Genomic DNA, 20,751 nt, shown 5'->3' on the forward strand with positions numbered 1-20,751 from the left:
TCCTCTGCTGCTGCAGGGTGTTGCGGGTGCCGCCCCTGCTCTGTGCTAGCTCTCCGCTAGGGGGGTGTGGTCACCGTTGCCCTGGTAAGTCCCGCGTCACGGCATTGGGATTCGGGTTACGCCGCTGTCCTGGGGTTCTCCTGTTGAAGGAATCTCCCAAAAAATCCCCCTGTGCCTCGTGATCAGTCTGTCTGTTGGAGCTGGGTCGGCTCTGAAGCAGCTGATCTCAGCGACAGAGTCTGAGGGAGTCTGGGTCCAAAACAAAACCCAGAATTCATGCTCTCATCACCATCCCACAGTATCACACCTGAAAGGATCATCCCCTGCCTCATGTTAATTTGACCCAAAATATTAATTCACTCTCCAGGGAGCAATTCTTTGCTATGTTGTGTACTGAGATATGTATAAATCAATCTGACTGTATTAGTTCTGTAGCTGGCATGCAAATGCCAGGTATTCATGGAATTATTAATTGTTATTAGTACTGGAATCTGTAGTGGACAACACAGAGGTGCAGAGATCTTCTCTTCTGAGGTATTTTTGTAGACAGTGATGTTCTGTAGTTGGAAAAAGATGCTCCTCCAGTGAGTGATTAAGAGCAAGCACCTGACTCTGTATTCTGAAATGAACTTTGTAGACTGTCAAAGCCTGTGAAAATTCTTCTGCCTTCATCAGAGTGAAGTTTCCCTTTATCAGTACCTGTTTCAAGGCCCTGAGGACAAAAATCTGTGTAAATTAGTTCTCAAGATATATTAGGGTTGAGAGGACAAAGAACATCCATTCTATAAAATGTGTTGCATTACAGCTATTGATTTCACAATTCATATATATTCATATTTTCACAAATAATAATGCTCTCTGCGCTGTTGTGTTCAGAAAAGGTCAATCCTTCCTCTTCAAATGTGTAATGTATGTGTAAATATAAGTAACCTTTGTTAATACTCTGTAATTTCTTTACAAAAAGACATTACAAAATTATGACAGTTTGTTCCATTTGTTCCTATAAAGCATTTCATCTGAAAAGTTACAGCTCTCATCTTTGTCCTTGAAATTATTCAGCTAAGTGCAAGTTGCCTTTATGAAAAGTAAAGAACTAGAGCCCACCCTTGCTTCAGCATAACACACTGGAGAAACTACTGTACTGTAGAAACTATCATGTGGGGAAGCTTTGACGTTTTTAGATGAGGTAGAAGGATCTTCAAGCAAGACTTTAAAAGGCCTTCTAGGGTCTAGAGACTCCTCTTATCCGTAGTCCTGCATGGGAATTAGTATGTCCAATGGGTTATGCACCAGACCTATTGCTGGGCTAGAACTCCAAATGCTCTTCACACCACTTACAACAACTGTGTCTCACCACATTGGAACCTTACCTATAATATTTCTTGACAAAAAGACAAGTAACTGAAGAGAAAGAATAGTCCACTGATAGTACTGCTTTAACCTCTGAAGTGTGACATGTGCATGAATCACTCAATGAAGTTCGTTATTATAAACAGCAAGATGAAATTCCACAACATACTTACAGTTCTTTGCATTAGTAGAGGAGTTTCAGAACAACCAATCCCTTCATCATTAAAACTTGATTCCATATTGATTATGTCTTCAATCACTTCTTCCATCTGATAAAATAATATTTTAAGACCAATCATTATAAAAATAATGGAAATAAATCTTGAGAATTTATTGCATCAATAAAACTGAATTTCAGAAGTTTATATCTTAAAATTCAAATAGTTCAAGCACGTTTACACAATATTAGAATTTTTTACCTCTTGTGAAAACAGTTTTTGTTGTTTAGCAAGTTACTCCTTTCCTCCCAAACACCAGCCCACCCCCTTTTTTAACCCCTTATTGCAACACCAAGATCAGATGACAGGAGTGCATTGCTAAGTTGTAACTCTGATCCGTCACCTTCATCAAATGTCATATCCACAGTGTATTGTTGCATTGGTGCAGGAAGGCTGAAAGGAACCTGTGGCTCTGCAAGAGCGTGAGTCACTCAAGATGTGGTGTTACACACTGCTCTCAAGATTCAGGAGGCAGAGGTTTGTGTTGTGTTTGGCAGCACACTGGATACTTCTCCAGATACCTTTCTGGTCCCAGTTTTGTTCTAATCTGAATAAAAAACTACTGAAGCAGATGGAATAGCTAATTCATTCCTTGGGATGAAAGAGTGAATACTTTACAGACATATATTTTTTACTGTGAGGGTGGTGAGACACTGGAACAGGTTGCCCAGAGAAGCTGTGGACGCCCAATCCCTGGAGGTGTTCCAGGCCAGGCTGGATGAGGCTTTGAGCAACCTGGGCTAGTAGAGGGTGTCCCTGCCCATGGTAGGGGAGTTGGAACTCGATGAACTTTAAGGTCCCTTCCAACCCAAACCATTCTATGATTCTATGGTAAATAGATTTGGACAAGGTACAGCATGAGTTTTGAATTATAATTTTGGCCCAGTTCTGTTCACAAAATAACTTTGGGAAAGACCCCATGATGAACCTGTCACTGTTAGCTCTAACATCCACAGGAGTTGAGTCCTGCTCTGAGGCTTCTTGAGCAGCTCTTGGGAGCTGCCTGAAGAGCTGTAGCTGAAGGAAATGTAGAGGGTCCTATGCAACAAAAGAAAGTGTCACACAGGCCTTTCAACACAGATTTTTAGGCTACGTGGACCAGCACAGCTCATACATGCACTCCTCTTCCTCTCAAAACTAGACATGTGCTGTCCCAGAAGTTGTGCCCAGTCTTGTCCAGAAAAGTGCTGTCAGGGCCAAAAGGATGCCAAAAAATGCCAGCAATTAGACAACATGAATGACTACCTGTGTGTTGGCTTTATATTATTTACTAATATAACTATAGCCTACACTGAACCGCAGGGCACAGCCGCACTAGGAAATTACACTGTGCCAGTCATCTCCCTGAGACTATGGGATGGGATTTTTCAAACAATTGGAATGAAACCTGTGAGGATTTTGGCCAGTGCCAACTATCACTCTCCCAGTCGTCACAAGGCACAGCTCAGGAGAGTGATTTACAAGCAGCCATCTTGCTCTTCAGGACAGAGAGTGGTTCAAGGGCAGGCACCCGTTGTTCTTGGTCGGACACCCGAAGTGCCTGAGATCAGCTCCAGCACGCTGCACTTTCCAGCACAGAGGTGATCACAGAGGCCTCCACAAAGGCAATCTAAAATAATCTTTGCAGTCTAGTGGCTCCAGTAGTCCATAAACCTGACATAAAATGTGAGTTGCCAATGCAGAAGGACTGGAGGGGCCCCAGATGGGCAATCCAGAAAGTGCCAGGTTTATTTTTTTCAGTTCCCCCATGCATAACATCCAAATGCTCAAATGGGTCACACTGTGAGAGTCTTCTGTTCTGTAAAAGCCCAAGATAAGGTACAAGATCTCCATTTCTTATTCCTGTAGGAATTCCCCTTTTACCTAATAAGCAGTCTCTTTTGAAATCTATTGAGGTGTTAAAGGCCATAATGATCTACATCTCACACTGGCTGAGAATCTAACATTGTATAATAGCTGTACCTCTATTAAAATTGATGGTGGCACTAAAGTTAGCATATCTATACCAATTTACCCAAGATAATGCATATATAAATATATCAGCTAACTGAAAAATGAATGAGCGGTTCTTTCAGTTACATCTTTAAGGTAATCACTATTTAACTTTGCTATGCATCTAGGATAATACTTTTAGACAGAAATAACTCTCATCTGAAAAAAAAAGTTTTGTATTGCAAAGTACATATTCAAAAAATGGACAGCAATGTATGACGCATAGATAAAAAGATGCAACAGTACATTTTAACTGGCAGTAATTTAGAAGCCTGATCATGCACTAAGGTATTCACAGGCATTCAAGGGAATCACCCACGTAATACAAAAGGATTCAGGGGGCAAGTGATGCAACTGAAGTCCCCATGAAAGGAAAGAGGGTCATCTCTTGCCCACTACCAATACATGGCAGGTCACGTAATGTTTTTGTAGAAGTACACAAAGCCCATTTTCCCATTCCTTTCACCAGCCCTGCCCTACCGCATTTTCGTGTTCGCCTCCAAGGGCCAGCAGCTTGGTTACGGGGCTTTCTGGTGTGCCAATATCGCTGACGGGAGGCATGTGTCCGTTTCTTAAAATGGGGGTCACTCCCACAGGCTGGATTGTGTGGGAGTGGGACAGGGAGAGCGTCTGGCTGGACAGCTTGGTATCAAGAGTCAGGTACTGCTTCACCTGATGCCTCTGGCTTTGCTGTATGTGGTATCTAGACTGGTTTTCCAAGTGCGTTTGGACCTGGGAAGAAATGGAAATAATTGCTAAAATTTCAAGTTATTGGTACCAGTATTTTCCCATATGTTAAATTTAAAAAACTTCTAAACAATAGATTTGGTTTTAATAACACTTGGATAGAATTATTATTGACCTTAAATATTTTTTCAGTTTTGCACCCATCCACATTTCTTATTGGTTTACCATTGTCACCCAACACAGCTGAATAAACCTTCTGAATAATTATGAAAGAAAAATAGAATTAGAAAAGATAAACATGATCCTGAGAAAAGACCATAAGTATGCTATACATTATTCTTTTCTCATTTAAGAATGATCTCTATTGAAATCACTGATCGTTACAATCAAATTTACAAGCATATATGTACTCTAAAATTAATATCACAGTGTGTATACTCTTTTGTATTTAAAAGAGTAAATAAATGTATAAAGAAAAATATAATCCAACCAACTTCAAGTAATATCAACAGCAGCAGACATTCACTCATACCTAAATCCACATTTGGCTCACCTTGTAATAAGTACAGTCAGTTGAATGAGGCATTACTGCACTTCAGCAAAAAAAACCCCGAAGAAAATAAAGAGTACAAACTATGGTCCTGGATGACTGTTCACCATCCTCAAACCACACAGTCTGCTTGAAGTGCCTCTTGAGGACAGATCACTTTTTGAGTTGGTAGGACTTTATAAACTGAGTGGTCATGCCAAAATGGCTAATTGAGTAAGACTTTGGGCCATCCTTTGATTAGAGAGATTGACAGTTGCTACTTCAAACAGCTCCCATTTCAGATCCGTGTCACATTCCTGCAATTTAACTACCAGAGGAGCACTGCATACACAAACCTTACTGTCATTTCAGCCCTGTGGCTTTCTCCTCTTCCTACTACATGACTAGTCACAGATTTCTTGTAATAAATTTTTCTCAAGTGGCCTCTGTGTAAGCATGATTAATATTTGCTAAATAATAATAAGACTTGCTTTGCAGCCCTTTTTCTACCCAAAAAAAAAAAAAATCAGTCATTTAAACAAACTTTTTAATTCCCTTAACATACGTAAGCAGAGATAAATAGCCCATAAAAGAGGTTTGCATTTAAATTAGCTATATTTTTGTACAATATCACAGTACCTACTTTATTTTTAATCACGATATGGTGGCATGTCTAGAATTATTTTATTTATGTTTCTTTAAACTAATTTTCTAGTCATATAAAAAGATTAAGACATGCAGTAATTAATATAATATTAATTATTTTGATGTAAACCTTAATGTTTTTAAAAAATATTCCATTAAAATATTTCTATAAAATCTTAAATACACTGTTTAGATTTTCCCCTGTTTTATGTTAGGAAGTCATGCATCCTATATAAGGTTTTAAAACTAAATGTATATTTGGGATTTACTTAAATCATGATATTATTTGTTTTAACTGATATATTTCTGTTAGTTTTAGGAAGTGTATGATCTACTGTTAATTTAAGCTCTGATTTATCATGTGTAAGGATACATGTAAAGCTATCAAAATCATTCAGATACTTATGCATCTATTTACTCCTCCAGCTTCAGTAACACTTAAGCTCATATTGAAAGTTAAATGTTCAAGCAGTTTCTTAAATTAGAATCCAAACATGAAATCTACTGCGTGCCAGTTTAACCAGATAATTGATCTTGGGTGAAATGCAATGTGCTGAGGGAAAGAAAATATGGGATATGCTGTGTACCTTTGTTTCCTGCTGCTGTTTCAGAAGCAGCCATGGACCCTTTGTGCTTGTGCTGGACTCTAGGGTCACAGAATGAATCTATGCAAAATGACCACTACCCAGACCCTTGCACTGCCTACACTGATGAAGATTACTTTCCAGCAATCAACAGCTTTGAAAACACAGCTTCTTCACATGGCATAAATGTGAGTGGGATCAATGCATCGGCTACAAATGCATCTACTGCATTTCACCCCAACTACTTTTTTCTCTTAAATGAAGCTGATGATCATCATGAGCAATGAATTGTTGTCTCAGAAATTGTACAGGCCTACCTGAAGCATGAAATCCAGAATATCACATATCTTCAAATTACATGGGAAACATAAGAAATTTACAGTGTGCAAAGTCTATAATACCTTTTTCAAAAATTTGTTTTTAATAAGGAATTATAATAAGAAAGTGTGTTCTGCCACAAGAAGATTGCTGAAATGTCAATGGCTTAGTTTTGTCTTTCTCTGGATGTTAGATTGTTAGTGACAGATCAAAATCCCTCTGCAGCCCAAATTCCGAGTGAACTACCATAGGGTCATCCCACCAAGCAAAGGTAAAAAATCAAGTTTATCAGGAGTACTTGTTTTGTATTATATTCTTTCAGTGCTTATATCCTCTCAATACTCTCCTGAACATCTGCAAACAGGAAAAGAATTTAAAGCTTCACTGATGGGATCTGTTGGTACGGTTTTGCAAACCTCTCCATCTCCCTTACTGTGCCAGTTGCAGTCATTACAAAGCAGAGCCACTGAGGTTAAAAAAGTATCTACTTTTGAAAGTCAAACCACTATGTAAAGACAAAGCAGAGCTGGGATCCAGTTTTTATGATCATACTGGTCATGTGTAATAAATGGGGAAAAAACATCGTGCTATGCTAAATGAATTCTACAATTGCAAGTCAAGCTCTCAAAAAATTGAAATGACTGTTAAAACTGCCCATGCAACATGTGTGAAATAGGAGCAGAAACTCAAAAGTTAGTTATTTTATGAAACCAGATAACCCAGTGTCAAATACTGAGCAATTTGATCAGTTTATTTTCCACTGGGATGCTGGATGAGTTTTATTGTATCAGTAATATTCATCTAAGATTCAGTTTAGGTTTTCTGAAAATTTTAGATTATATAAACTTTTAAATAACTATTATTAAATAACTATATATTACCATAATTGCAAACATTAAACATTGACTTCATTTTGAGCTTCTTTTTAATGGTGTAAAATGAGTGGCTAAGTGCTGGCACAAGTGGCCCAGAGAGGTCATGGAATCCCCATCATTGGAGATTTTCAAAACTTGACTGGACAAGGCCCTGAGCACCTGAGGAAGCAAAAGAAATCTAGAAATAGTTAGGGAAATTTGAATTGGTACTCTAAATACTGAAACTCTGGATAATCATTATTAAGTCTGTGAAAAAGAATAGTATCAGGATAAGAGTTCATTGAAATAAATGCTAAAAGCAAAATAACCAAAAGATCACTCCCACACATAAATAGTGCCACAAGTAAAAAAGCCCAGATGGACATGCACTTAGCTGCTTAGAGACCTTGATTATGTGCATGTCCTGGATCTACCTGATAAAGTCTTTCCTCAAAAAACTGAAAAAGGAAAGATTTTTTTGGCACAGAAGCATCCTCATTTCACCCAATAATCCCAGTACAATATCTTCCAGCTGCATTAGGAAACTAATTTTCTAATTCCTCATCTTTTGAGGAGTTCCCATAATCTACGAGAACATTTTGTCAGAGACTACATGAAATTTTAAGGTGATGCTCTCTGAATGTCTCCAGTCTATGAGTCCTCCCATATATAAAATCATTAAATCTTCTTCGGACCAGGGACCTGCCTGCAATGTTGATGCTGACACACCCTTTATTGCCCCAACAGTCTGAATATAGGGTTACCGTCTTTTTTTTCCTCTCTCTAGGTCAATGAATATTTAATAATTTGTTTAAAGCAGAACAGCTTTAAAGGAAGACCCTGGTATGGTTTTCAGGGTAGAACATCCAAGAAGCTCGCGGCTCCGTGATACCTGGTTTCTCACTCTGACACAAATTAAGCAACATGATTTGATAAAGCATATCTTCTAGCTCTCAGAAGACAGTTTTCTATTAAATGTCTCTCTACTTTCCTATTTTTTTGTTAAATGGATGACCTTGCTCACTGACATACCTGATTTCTGGGAATCCCTACCAGACACCCAGTGACCACCTGATGATTCAAATTCTGACTCACAAAAGCCTCAGGCACAGCTCAGGACTTAGTGTTTTCTTACCGGTACACCAGCTCTAGCTCTTGGTACAGTCTGTGATCTGAGCCTTCCTGTGAAGTGCTCCTGAAGTTATATAGGCTTGTTTGACTGCTCTGTGTGCAAGGTGTGACAAGGTGGCAGATTTGTGCAGATGAAGTGCTAGTTCTCCTCCCAGGCATTCTCTTGCAGCAGCTGTGACCATGAACTTTAAATGCTAATTATTTCAGATTATTTGAGGTGTGAAGGACAGCATAAAGTTCAACAGTAAATAGATTATTCACTCCCTCTTAGGCGCAGCTTTTGTCTGTTATCTGGCTTTCCTAATCATGGTGAAATTAAAGCCAATTCAGAACCAGAAACATCAAGCATGCAGGGAGCCAAAAGGATCCAGACCAAACTCAGATATTATAATGCCACTAGAACAAAGCTAGAACAGAACTGAACACTTTGAGATGGATTTTGTAATACAGAAAAGATCCCAATGTACGTGTAACTGACTGTACCTATTTCTGTTTTGTATCTCACTGAGAAGCCAGTTCTGAGAACAAGAACATAAGAGCCTTTCAGAATTACAGATGCATATTCAAACTTCTTCAATTGCTCTTTCTAATTTCAGCACACATCATCATGTTGTAAAACTGTGGTAGAGTTGTGTAACATCTTTTCCCACATTCACACTAATTTTACTTTCATTTCTAATACATTGCACAATGGCAGAACTAGGCCTTCAGCAGTTTATTTACATAAACTATTTTACTTCCACATTTGCTGATGAGATTTTTTTTTCCGTAAGTAAAAGAATACCTATGATGCCAAAAGTAAGAATGAGGGCATATTTAGTGGACCTAGAGGAGGCATGAACAATGTCAACAATACTCCAGTAAGTAGCAGAGCTACATCTCGTATTGGTATTCCACTAAGGGCAGGCAGGTGATACCTGTACTCCCAGGCTGCTTAGCCCAACATCAGTCCTGGGAGAAATAATAGGAAAACTGAAAAGTGATTCAATTAATAAATTATTAAAAGATAGGAATATAATTAATGTTAGTCAACATAGTTCTGTGCAAAATAAGCCTTGTCAAACAAATCTACCTCTGTTCTTTGATGAGATTTCGAGTTAGGTTGACAAAGGTAACGATGTAGGTATAATACACTTCAACTTTTGTGTGCCTTTTGACTTAGTATCATTCAATATTCTAATTAAAAATATAGCACTACACAATATCAATAAAGCATGTTTTAACTGGATTAAGAACTGAATGACGAACATGCACAAGAAAGTAATCAGCAAAGGCTGAGTGTCAGAAAGAGGGGCTCTTCAGTCTTGTTCTACTCAACATTTCCATCAGTGATTTGAGACTAATGAAAAAAAAAGACTAAAAATAATATTTTTTTTTTACAGTAGTGATCCCATTGAAAGAAAATGTGTTCACAGTCAGCCAAATACACATCTGCATATGCTGGAGGAAGAAATACAGGATGAAACAATGGAGAAAAGTGAATGGAGAAAACACTGGAAGCAACAAGCCTGTAAAGAATTTAGGGTCATAACAAACCAGAAACTCAGCAGGAGCGTCCAGGTGATGCTACAGCAAGAAATGGAAAATGGCATAAAGGAAGTAGTGAATAGGAGCCTGGCTTTTCTCTGCTTTTATTTATGGCTCAGGAGAGATCAATAATGGAATGCTAAAAATATTTCTGCCCTAAGTATTTTTAAAACTTTGTTGAAAAAATTTAAGGGATGCAGAAAAGAACTATGGCAGTAACTGAAGATCAATAAAAGAGTGCTTCAATGAAAATTTAAAAAAAACTCAGCTATGTTCTTGTCAAATTTAAATTTATGAAATTTGTGAGAGGTGCTGAATGTGACAGTCTTTCAGCTAGCACAGAAAGCATGGCAAGAGCCACTGGCCACAAGTTGATGTTAGGCAAGCTCATATTGGAAATTATGTGAATAAACAGTGAAATACTCAAAAGGAAATGCTCTAGCTGCTGTTTTCTTCAGACTAAGCGTTGGTGACTTTTTGGAAGAGAAGCATTAGCCAAATCCAAGATATGCTTTTGTCAAACACATTCTCGGACTCAAAGCTCAATACTAAAATAATAACTGAACGGAATATAAAAGTCTATGATTTTAGAGGAATTAGAATGAATGGTCTAATAGCCCTTTCTATGTTTAAATTTTATGGATTTTTGGATCTGAGAACTGGCTATTATAGCAGCAACTCTTTTTTTGATGAAAAATCACTCTCAATTTAATAAGTCCTTAGATTTCTGCTACAAAAAATATGCTTAAATATGGTCATAATATACTGGACAGAACTCAGTAGACTTAATTGCAACTTGCCATTTATGCTAGATGTTAATTTGTTCCACTGTTTTAGTAGCTTTTGAAGTAAAATTTCTCACCCTGATGGTTTCGCATCATTTATCATTAGTCCTGAGCATAACACCTTTCTGGAACTGTTTGAGTTATGGGGCTTCATGTTCTTTTCAGCCACTGTGTCAGAAAATAAGCATCTAATTATGAACTTTTCAATTATTAGAATGTTCTGTGAGTACCCAAAAAGTCTAATTCCATTTTAAGATAAGAAACATAGTCACAACACAGACTATTTTAGCTTCATTTCTGAGGATTTTCAAATGGATTTTAAGGGTGAGGAAAAAAGGCATTTTTAGTGATGAAATAATCCTTTTTAACTTCTATTACAAATGAACATCAGTTGTTTGTTTGTCCTGCTCTTTCTATTAAACTTTTTGAGAAAAGTGTATTTGTAAAATTATTTCATAATAAAATTAAATTTCAACTTAATTTTGTAATTATACACTTCTGTTCCATCTAAAAGCTATCACCAAGTAATGTAGTTGTTCACTTTAATGTTTAGTTTATAAAAGCATGTGTGATTGTGTCAGTTAATTACTTTAAACACAGTAATTAATTTTTAAATGTGAATATTTTTCGTATTGGAACTTTGATCCGACTAGATGAGTCCTTCTGCATTAATATGCATGAAGATAGAATACAAAGCAAAAGACATCCAGTCTAGCAACTCACAGCTGTGTTTAGCTGATGCTTTACAGTAGCTTTCAAGTTAAGAAAAAATTCTCATGTGACTCTAATGCACTATTTTTCATCTTATTTAACCTTTGACATCATATTCATCAGGAACTTGTGAATGTTCTTTCAAGGGTGAAGAGGCTGAAGAGGAAACATTTTGAAGTTCTTTGACAAAAGCCATGTCTTCAACAATGACTACTGCTTCTGTATTTTTGTATCTCAGTGTCTAAAAATAGCTGATAATTATAAATGTGGGGTAGGATGGGAGCAATCAGAAATTCTCCATCATGCTGCCAACCATTATGAAAAGCAAGAGGAATGTGGGAGAAAAAGAACGGTAAAACAGACTTTGCAGAAATCAATTCTGGATAAGGAAACTTTCTCTGCACAGCATAAGCAGCAGAACAGCGTTTCTTTCAGGGAGAGAAAGGCAGCAGGGCTCTCACAGCTGTGGCTGTTAGAGGCTAAATCTTACAGCTAGCCATTTCCTGTCAAATCCCCATGCAGACGCAGGTATTTTGACAGCATTTCCCCATTGTGGTATTCTCTAGCACTCACTGAGCATTGATGGAGCTCAGTCCTTTCAGGTATTCCTCTGTGCTAACCTCCTTGTGCAATCAGAAATGAGTTGGGGGAAGCCAACTGCCTGCACTGAGCAGCTACAGAGACATTATCAAAGCAAGCACTTCCATTTGCACTGGTGTGCCTGAGACACTCTTGGCTTCTTAATTGAACTCCTGCAGTTAAGATACACACAGCTCTGATGGCTCCTTATCTGTCACCAGCTTGACTTCTGAAGAAAGGATCCCTAAGGTCCTGAGGCCAGCTTGTCATGTTTTAAAATAACAATGAGTCTCGATGACTTTGTGGTCTTCACTGGCAGAAAAAGACAAGTTTTTAACATTGCACTATAAAAACAGCCTATAAAGTTAAGGAAAGTAAACTACAGGAAGTTTTTTTACAAAACTATCCCTTTGATTTAAGTTAGGATTTCAGCTGAAAATATAAACTATGAATAAAACCAAACACTACGGTTAATAGGCCACAGAAGCATTACAATGGACCACAATCAAATTATGAAACCCTGGTTAATATCCTTACTTTGACTCGGCACAGCGACCCTGTCCAGTCTCTCATTGATTCATGAGATCTGTGAATATAATAAATCTTTACTTTTCCAGTTCATCTTTATTGTTGGTGTTATTAAAGGACAGTGAATGCGACTCTTGCATGTGAAAAATGGAAAGAAGCTTGAGAAGCTTCTTGTACAGCTAGTTATGTTTAAAGAGCTGGGTCCTGAAACCTTTACTTCACTTGTCTCTGTCTCCAGAAGTCATTCAAAGTAGGTCAGCTAGTAAGATGCTATTACATGGAGAAGAGGGTATCACACATATATGCAAGGAAAATAAGTTTTGAATATGGAAAGTACAATCACCTAGTTTTTAGTTAAAAATCTTCTGTTAATGAACTTCCACCAGTGCAGTTTGTTCAGTCCTTGTAGAAGAAACAATATAGCATTAGAAGTTCTGTATTTGTCAACTGCAACAACTAACACAGATCCATAAAATTTAGAGTTATATCAGGATGGGAAATCTGCAACTAGAGTGATGTATTTTATTTAGAGTTTCAAGATTTTCTGACAAATATCGTATCTCAAAAAAAAGTCTACTCCTCAATATAGGATTCATATAAAGCAGGCTGATACAGGGATCAGGAAAAATGAAAATGCTTGCAGACATGAGAGTTTGTATTTTAATGTCAACATTTTTAACTATTTAACTTCAGATAAAGCACTCAGAAAAGACAAAAGATGAATATAAGATTCATATAGTCTATTTTGTTATCCATAGGTAAGTCTGGAATATAGGTCTAACTTTGGAGAGAACCAGCAGGTATGTGCACTACCTCTATGTGTAGATGAGAAAGTCAGGTGGCTGAACTTCAGAATGAATGAACCAAAATAAGATAAATCACTGGTGTGATGGCTGCTTTAGTAAATTCCTGGATGGTTTCAAAAGACTCTAATTTGTTCTTTGATTTCTAATTGTTTTCATGTGACAACAATATTTTTTTCACTTGTATTTCACTTTAAACATTAAGAGAGGAATCAGCCTTAAAAAGTGTGAAGAGGAGGCATGAAGTAATAAGTTTCTCATTGTTCGCTACACACTTTTTTTTTTGGCTTCCCAGGTAAAATTTTGAGAGGAAAAGATAGTACTTTGGCATTTGAGTGTACTGATATTTCTGAGGGAGGGGTATGTCTTTTTGTCCTTATGCCTTCATTTCATTGTACAAGTGGTGTTTGCACACAAATAATAACATTTATAATGTGCTTTCCAATAACATTGTTATGTTTTGGCAGCACAAGCTAAAGAAGAAAAAGACAAAACCTGAACACAGTAAGCCTACCTCTGGCATGCTATTCTTCTTCAAAAATAAAGTACATGCAAAAGGTTTAGTGCTTTGGGATAAAACCACTGGGTTTGCCTATTTCTAGTAAGAAAGATTCATGACTGTATGCCAAGGTGACTACATCAACTTCCTCAAAAAAAGTGAAACTCATTTATTGAAAAGCATGATCACTTTGTTAGAAGTGGTAAGAATTTCACCACCAGATGACAGCACTGCTTATTACTAACCCCTTTTTCGTGTATTTCAGTCCTCCCTCATTTTGAAAACAAACTGTACCAAGGTATGCACCCCCCAGCCCATGCACCGCAAGAACGGAGGAAGCCAGTAGCATAAGGTCATTTGGTGAGGTAGTCACATCAGGGAGGCTAAGCTGTTGGACAATTTATTTTAAGTCTGTGAAGGGTTATAGCTGTAAAGACACAGACAAAACCAGCTTCAGCCTAAGAAATGTGCTTTCTATTGCTTTCCTCAGTCTCAGAGTGATAAAGAGGGCAAAGGGGGAAGCTTTCAAAGTAGGCATCTTAAGTTCAGCTTCACAACACGATTTTTTGTGAAACCAAGGCAGCATCATTTTGAGCCAGCTTAGGATTTGGCCACAAAGTGTGCTTCCATACAAGAGGAGCAGATTGGGTTAGCTGACAGCAGTAGGTGATGTTTTAATCAAAAACAGGAATGGCACATCAAGGATAGCTATATGAGAACCAAAGTAACAAAAAATATTTCATATCAGTTGTTAAGAGCATTTTTTAAATGCACCTGGTTCATTTTGTGTTCATATATGTTTTATGGCTGTAAGTGGCAATGAGTCTGACTGTGTTCGCACTTCAGGATGTGGTTGGCATGCTGTTCATGTGGTTAGCAAACATCACCTTCAGTACTCGAACACCACCTACAAATCAGCATATTTTTTCAGCAATACACTTCCAGTTATGTTCTGAGAGTAGTAACAGTGGATTTACAGTGCAGTAATTACGTGGTCCTTGAAATATTTTAATAATTTTGTAGGTTTTGTGTTTGCCACTATTCTTACAAATAAGAGTTAAATAAAGAGCCCAGTTGTTTGTTAGTGAAAAAACACCTCATATTACCAGAAATTATAACGAATGTTAATTCTTACTTAAAATTGTATAGTTTATCTTGAGGAGTCTTTTCTGAACTGTAGTTTTGCATGTTTGAGTCTGAAAATATATTTTTCAGCCTAACACTGATGTATGTCTGCTAAAGAGGAGAAGGGAATTTGAGAATTAATTGAGAGAACACTTACAGAGTGCAAGGCTCCAAACACTTAGGTTTTGCTGTACTCTGCAGTTGACTTGAAATATCACAAAAATAACATAATTGGTACTTTCAGTACTGAACTGAGCAAGCAGTCTTGCCTTTTAACATGTATTTAAATTAATCTTAGTTCACAGCATGTTCCATTCAGTAGTAACTCAATTAGAAAAAAATAAAAAAAAAAAGAGAAGATATTAATACCATTTCTAATGTACAACAGATCAAAAACCTTTAGAACAAGAACCCCTGTAAAAACACCGTAAATAGAATCAAAACTCAGCCTAGCAGAAACAAGTATGTGTCCTTCCATGTCAGATTGTGCTTTATAGCATTTCTATTTCAATTCAGGTACAACAAACATTTATGCATTTAGTAGACACTACAGAATAGGAGCTGGAGGAGTGATATAAGGGTAAGCACAAACTACTCAACAATTTTTAGCCGCTATCTACTAAATAAACAGATGTTAATTAACAAAAGATGATTGATTTTACTGGGATTAATCAAGAGAAACTCCCACTTAGTTTAAATGAGAGTCCTGTGTGAATATGGAATTAAAGATTACAATTGGTAAGTCATTATTAAGAGCATTAATTATAAGCTGCATTGTACAGAACAAGTCTTTCAAATGTAATGGTCCTCATTTGGAAATGAATGTACAAGTTAAAAATAAGTTGTTACAATTGCCTAGAAAAATGATTGTCATAGCTACGTATCTGTGTGAAATCTTTCTATCCCCCAAATGTTTTTTTGGTTGAAAGTAAGAATATTTAATAATGATAACAGTATTTTAAAGAGTCTTCAGTATGTTGTCAGAGTAAAGCAGGAAAACATCACTGTTTGTACTACAACAAAGTGGTGTGCTGTGAATATTAACAGTAAGATTTAGTAAGTGAGCTTATTAGTATTAACAATTTTATTGAATTATCAAGTGAGTTAGTTAGCATTTATCAGCATAACCAGTAGGCCACGTTATGGAAAGAAGGCAAATGGTTGTCTCTCTGGTCTGCCTTAAGATGGCAGATAAAACTGTGATTCCATCACAGAAATGAAATAAAGCAAGAACTGATTAGCCTGATTTTCATCACGCAGTTAAAGTGCAGAAATGTTGGTTTGCCAGCATAGTTACCTACAGGCAGTGGCTGGATTTCTATCGGTTTTATCACCTCTACAAAAGAGCATTGCCCCAGAGCCCAGGTACCTGACCACAGGGCAAACAAGAAACGACTAGTACGAATCTGGCCATGAGTAATTTGTGCAGCTGTTTGTGTATATCGAGTTGGTTCAAGGGATAGAAAGGAGAAGTGGTTCATAAGGGTATTTCCTTAACTCTGGCTGGAATTTCAGTTAAAGAAGAAATGATACAGCACTTCTAAGGAAAGAAACTTCCTATCTGTGTCATTAACTGAATAGATGCTGAAAGAAATCAATAGCATCATAGTCTAGCCATGTTGTCAGTTTCCTTCAATCCTTTTGTCAGTCTGTCATCACTGTTGCCATTCAAAAGGCCACAAAGCCTAAACACAGAGGCAGAACTCTTCCTATTATGGTCTTTAATTATCATAACCTAGAATGAGATAATTATCTTCAAGATCAAACACTAGAGTTGTTCTCAGCTCAGTTCGCTGTCCCAGTTTATTCATCATTGTATTAAAGTAGTTTAACAACACATTTACTGAGAATCACTTGGGCTCATCACCTTTTCCTTAGCTGTATGCAGTGCATATACGTAAGACAGTTAACTTTTTCGCAACATCCTTATTCTGTCAGGCCCAGATTTTAACCGTACATTGGTGGCCATCAGGACCATTCCCCTGAATTAATGGATGCCTAAATGCTTGCCAGAGTGGGGAAGGCTTCCTTACAGAAAACCGCGAGGAAGGACATCATAGGCAAACATAGTCTCAGACTGTAGCTGTGCTGCTCTCTGAGCTGTTTGCCTCGTTCCTCCTCCTTTGATCACAGCTGCACAAGTGCAGAACTCACTGTTACAGTCAGGATGATCTCTGTAATGGGCAATGGTATCCTTACCTAAAGATTATGAAATCCCACTACTTGGAGTGCAGAATTCCTGCCATTCCTCCCTACAGCTGGATATCCAGCAGAGGAATTTAGATTGCAACATTAATCTATGAGTCTCCAGCCTGACAAAATTTAACCTGCGTTTTCAATTCCTGAAGCAAGATTTTCATGTCAATTACTAAAGATTCGTTTTCATTTCCAAAGGTACACTTTACCTTATTGGAGTTTTTCAACAACATTTATAGTGCAATTGCGTTGAAATTTACATTCAACAAGGTAAGTGAAAAGGTCCTTTTCAGTTATACCACCAACCCCCTTTCCTCCTGCACGAAGGTTTCCATAAATCTTGAACGAGAAACTAAGCATAGCAGTATCAGTGGAGAATACTCAAGTCACCTGACACTTGCAGATAGCATTGACCTCCTATTTGCCGGAAAGATTTGAAGCAGTGTTCAGAGTACTGGGAAGAGCAGGAAGTGCTGACTCAGGATGAATATGCGCAAAATGAGAACTGGATTTAATAAGATTATGAAAGAGAATAACACTATGACTAGGAAAAATTAGAAAGGTTAGACCAACTGGCCAGATTAGGCTGATAATGTAAGCAGAGAAAATTAGGACTTGACAAAAGCTGTCAGAAGACTGAGTGATGGAAAGAACATTAATTTCAGTTTCTACGTAGAAGATATTTTGAGTATCCCTGTATTCCTAGACAGAATACTTGAAAGTAAAAATAAAGACCTTCCCCAAGAGAATAGAGAGAATAAAACTGTGAAAGACAAGAAAGATGAATCTGTCAACATAATGAAAACTAAACAACCTTAAAAGAAGAAAAGGAAAACTAAGATAAAGCAATTACATAAGGTGGGAAGTAGTCAAAAAGAACCAGAGAATGTTGAAACATAAGAAGAAATTTAGACCCTATTCCAGTTTTCTAGTGGATTGTTTACTTAGGTGCCAAGTGTAAAACTGGCCCGAGCAGTAAGCAGTACAAAGCAGTGCTGCCATAATAAACATAAAGGATTGGAGTTCCCAGTTTGGCACAAGAAAATGTCCTGGTTGGTCAGGTAGAAGAAATGTTCAACTACTAAACAAAACAAAGAAATAGAAGGTGTTCAGCATAAAAACAAGCTTGGATGTAGAAAATCCTGGTTAACTCGCTTTCGGTAGTTGCACAGAACAAAGGGTCCTGATGTTACAATGAAGATGAAGAGACCACAGGAGTACATCAGCCAGAAAGACCCTTGCCGGCATGGGCTGGGGATCATACAAAAGACTACCAGCAAAAAAAAAAACATGGCTAACCCCCACCAGACTTTTGATCATCTTATGGATCCAAAGTAGACCTGGTTGTTTTGTTGCTAGGAGGGTGACCTAATCAATGTTTATAAATACGTAAAGGGTGAGTGTCAGGAGGATGGAGCCAGGCTCTTCTCTGTGACATCCAGTGATAGGACAAGGGGCAATGGGTTCAAGCTGGAACATAGGAGGTTCCACTTGAATATGAGAAAAAACTTCTTTACGGTGAGGGTGACGGAGCACTGGAACAGGCTGCCCAGAGAGGTTGTGGAGTCTCCTTCTCTGGAGACATTCAAAGCCCGCCTGGATGCGTTCCTGTGTGATCTGATCTAGGTGTTCCTGCTCCGGCAGGGGGATTGGACTAGATGATCTTTTGAAGTCCTTTCCAATCTCTAACATTCTGTGATTCTGTGATTCTGTGATTTTCTTCTAGTTGGCAAAATTTGGATCAGACAATGAATAGGCAGGCAAATAATTAAAGCTTTAACTGCTTAATTAAAGCAAATCCTACTCTCTCCTCCCTCATGGACAAGAAGGCAGTGCCAGTAGTACAGTTTCACTGTTTGGAGGATGTACACAGAAACTTATCTATACAGATTTTATGTTAAAGTGTGCAAGGTGTGTTTCCACTGTGCAAAAGCTGCCATGGATGGGAGGGGAAAGTGTCTCCTGGAAGGGCAGCCCTGGGCACCAGCTAATTTGGTTACTAACCATACTTCACATACTGAGAACTGAAGGACCAGGGAATATTTTTTTGTCTGAGTATTCAGGAAAAGCCACAGAAAACTCCACAGTAAACATTTCTTCTTCCAGTCCCAGCACACAAACTCAATTTCGGTGTACTGGGTGTGCAGTAACCCTAGCATTTACACTTCAACAATAAGAACTGTGTGTTACAAGAGAGATGAACATGGCTATTAGTTTCCTAAACCTACCTTTAAAGCCCACCATCTGGGAGTTCTGATATAAGACAACCTGGGATTCCCTTGATGTGACGTGTACAGAAAAAAGTCTTTGCATAGAAGCCTGTCCTGTTTTTTGCAAATAAAAATGATTCATGGTGCCAGTGGCTGCTGTGCAGTAAAACTCTAAGTCTTTGTGCTGTAGGCTTCAGGTCTGGACACTGTATCTGAAGAAAATGTGTGAAGAGTAAGAAAAAGAGAAAGACGGGTAAGAAGGTGAAAACAGAGGATTACAGCAAGAAGCGGCCTGCACAGCAGTAGGAAATAAAGTATACATATAAGCATATATAGATATCGTTAACCCTGATCAATGGCATAAATTCCAGATTCTGTTTTACAACTGTACAATAAAATCAACTAGTATTAAAATACAGTATATAGAGTATTACAGATTAGAAAAAAAAAAGAGGGTGGGGGGACCTTTCAGGGTTCTGACCTTCTCTAGTGGTCTCCATCCTCCTCAACTCAATAGCTTCAACACAGGGAAAACAGAAGGTGGACACAAAGGTGGTAGCTGACTTGAGGTCGGATGAAGAAATAGATGTGTTTAACAAATATTAATTCCCGAGAATAATTTGGTTCCTTCCATTTTTTTCTGTTTCTCTAGAACTTTTTGTTATTGCATAGGTTTTGATTCCACAATCAAATAGTTTTTATTTAACCTACTTACTTTCGGTTACCATTTTCCCTGTTAGCTAATTAGGAGCTTACTTTGTCTCTATCTACTTCCATGTTGGGCCGGGGGGGGGCAGTGAGAGTGGGGGGATTGTTTTTGTTTAATCACTGCTCATTGCTACAAGAATGTCTTTATCCTTGCTAATGCTTTTCTAGGCCATGAACCTGCAACTACCTACACTTTTGCCATTTTATCCCACCAAGGGCCTTCACTGATTTCAGGGGAATGCTCACATGGACAATTGTTTGAAGGACTGAATCTTTAATCAGTAATTGCCAAGGGCATCTTGCATTAGTGAGCTGTGAAACAAGTCCTTAAGAAGCATACCACTCTTCAGTTGTGTGACAGTGTCATATTTTATCTCTACTTACATTACTGAGAATTGATCATGAAATCCTTTTAAAAGGATTTGCAATTTTCAGTTTATATCTATAATGAATTGTGAGATCTCATTTCTGCTCTGTAAAACTAAAAATTTTTACTAGCCCAAGGACATGTATGTCTTGGAAGAAGCAAGACGACAAACTGTCATTTCTTGGCTTAAGTTAACATTCTTTAATCACCAGACCATGTTGTGGTTCCACTACACTGGGTTCTTCCTGAATGCAGCAAGAGTCATGCCATTCATAAGAAAATCCTCTTTCCACAACACTTGCCAGTAATTTAAATTACAGTGGATCAGCTCTCAGGAGTTCTGTGTATTCAGTCCCTGCTCTAGCTACATTTTCCCTGCATGGCCTTGAGCAAAACTTTTAATAT

General features: G+C 37.8%; 1 protein-coding gene across 1 annotated transcript in view; it reads right to left on the reverse strand.

Moving 5' to 3' along the window:
• Positions 1-1,523: 1,523 nt before the first annotated feature.
• Positions 1,524-20,751, reverse strand: part of LOC104464418 (transcription factor EC-like) — a gene marked incomplete at its 3' end in the record, with an annotated part of 32,890 nt that continues 13,662 nt past the window's right edge. Inside the window, exons 2-3 of the mRNA XM_010077115.1 lie at positions 4,041-4,292; positions 1,524-1,619 (exon numbers count right to left, since the gene is read on the reverse strand). Coding sequence (XP_010075417.1) covers positions 1,524-1,619; positions 4,041-4,292 — 348 coding nt within the window. The remainder of the gene's footprint in view (positions 1,620-4,040; positions 4,293-20,751) is intronic.

The sequence above is a fragment of the Pterocles gutturalis genome, unplaced genomic scaffold (genome assembly GCF_000699245.1).
Source record: "Pterocles gutturalis isolate BGI_N339 unplaced genomic scaffold, ASM69924v1 scaffold21448, whole genome shotgun sequence".
In the NCBI taxonomy this organism is placed as follows: Eukaryota; Metazoa; Chordata; class Aves; order Pterocliformes; family Pteroclidae; genus Pterocles; species Pterocles gutturalis.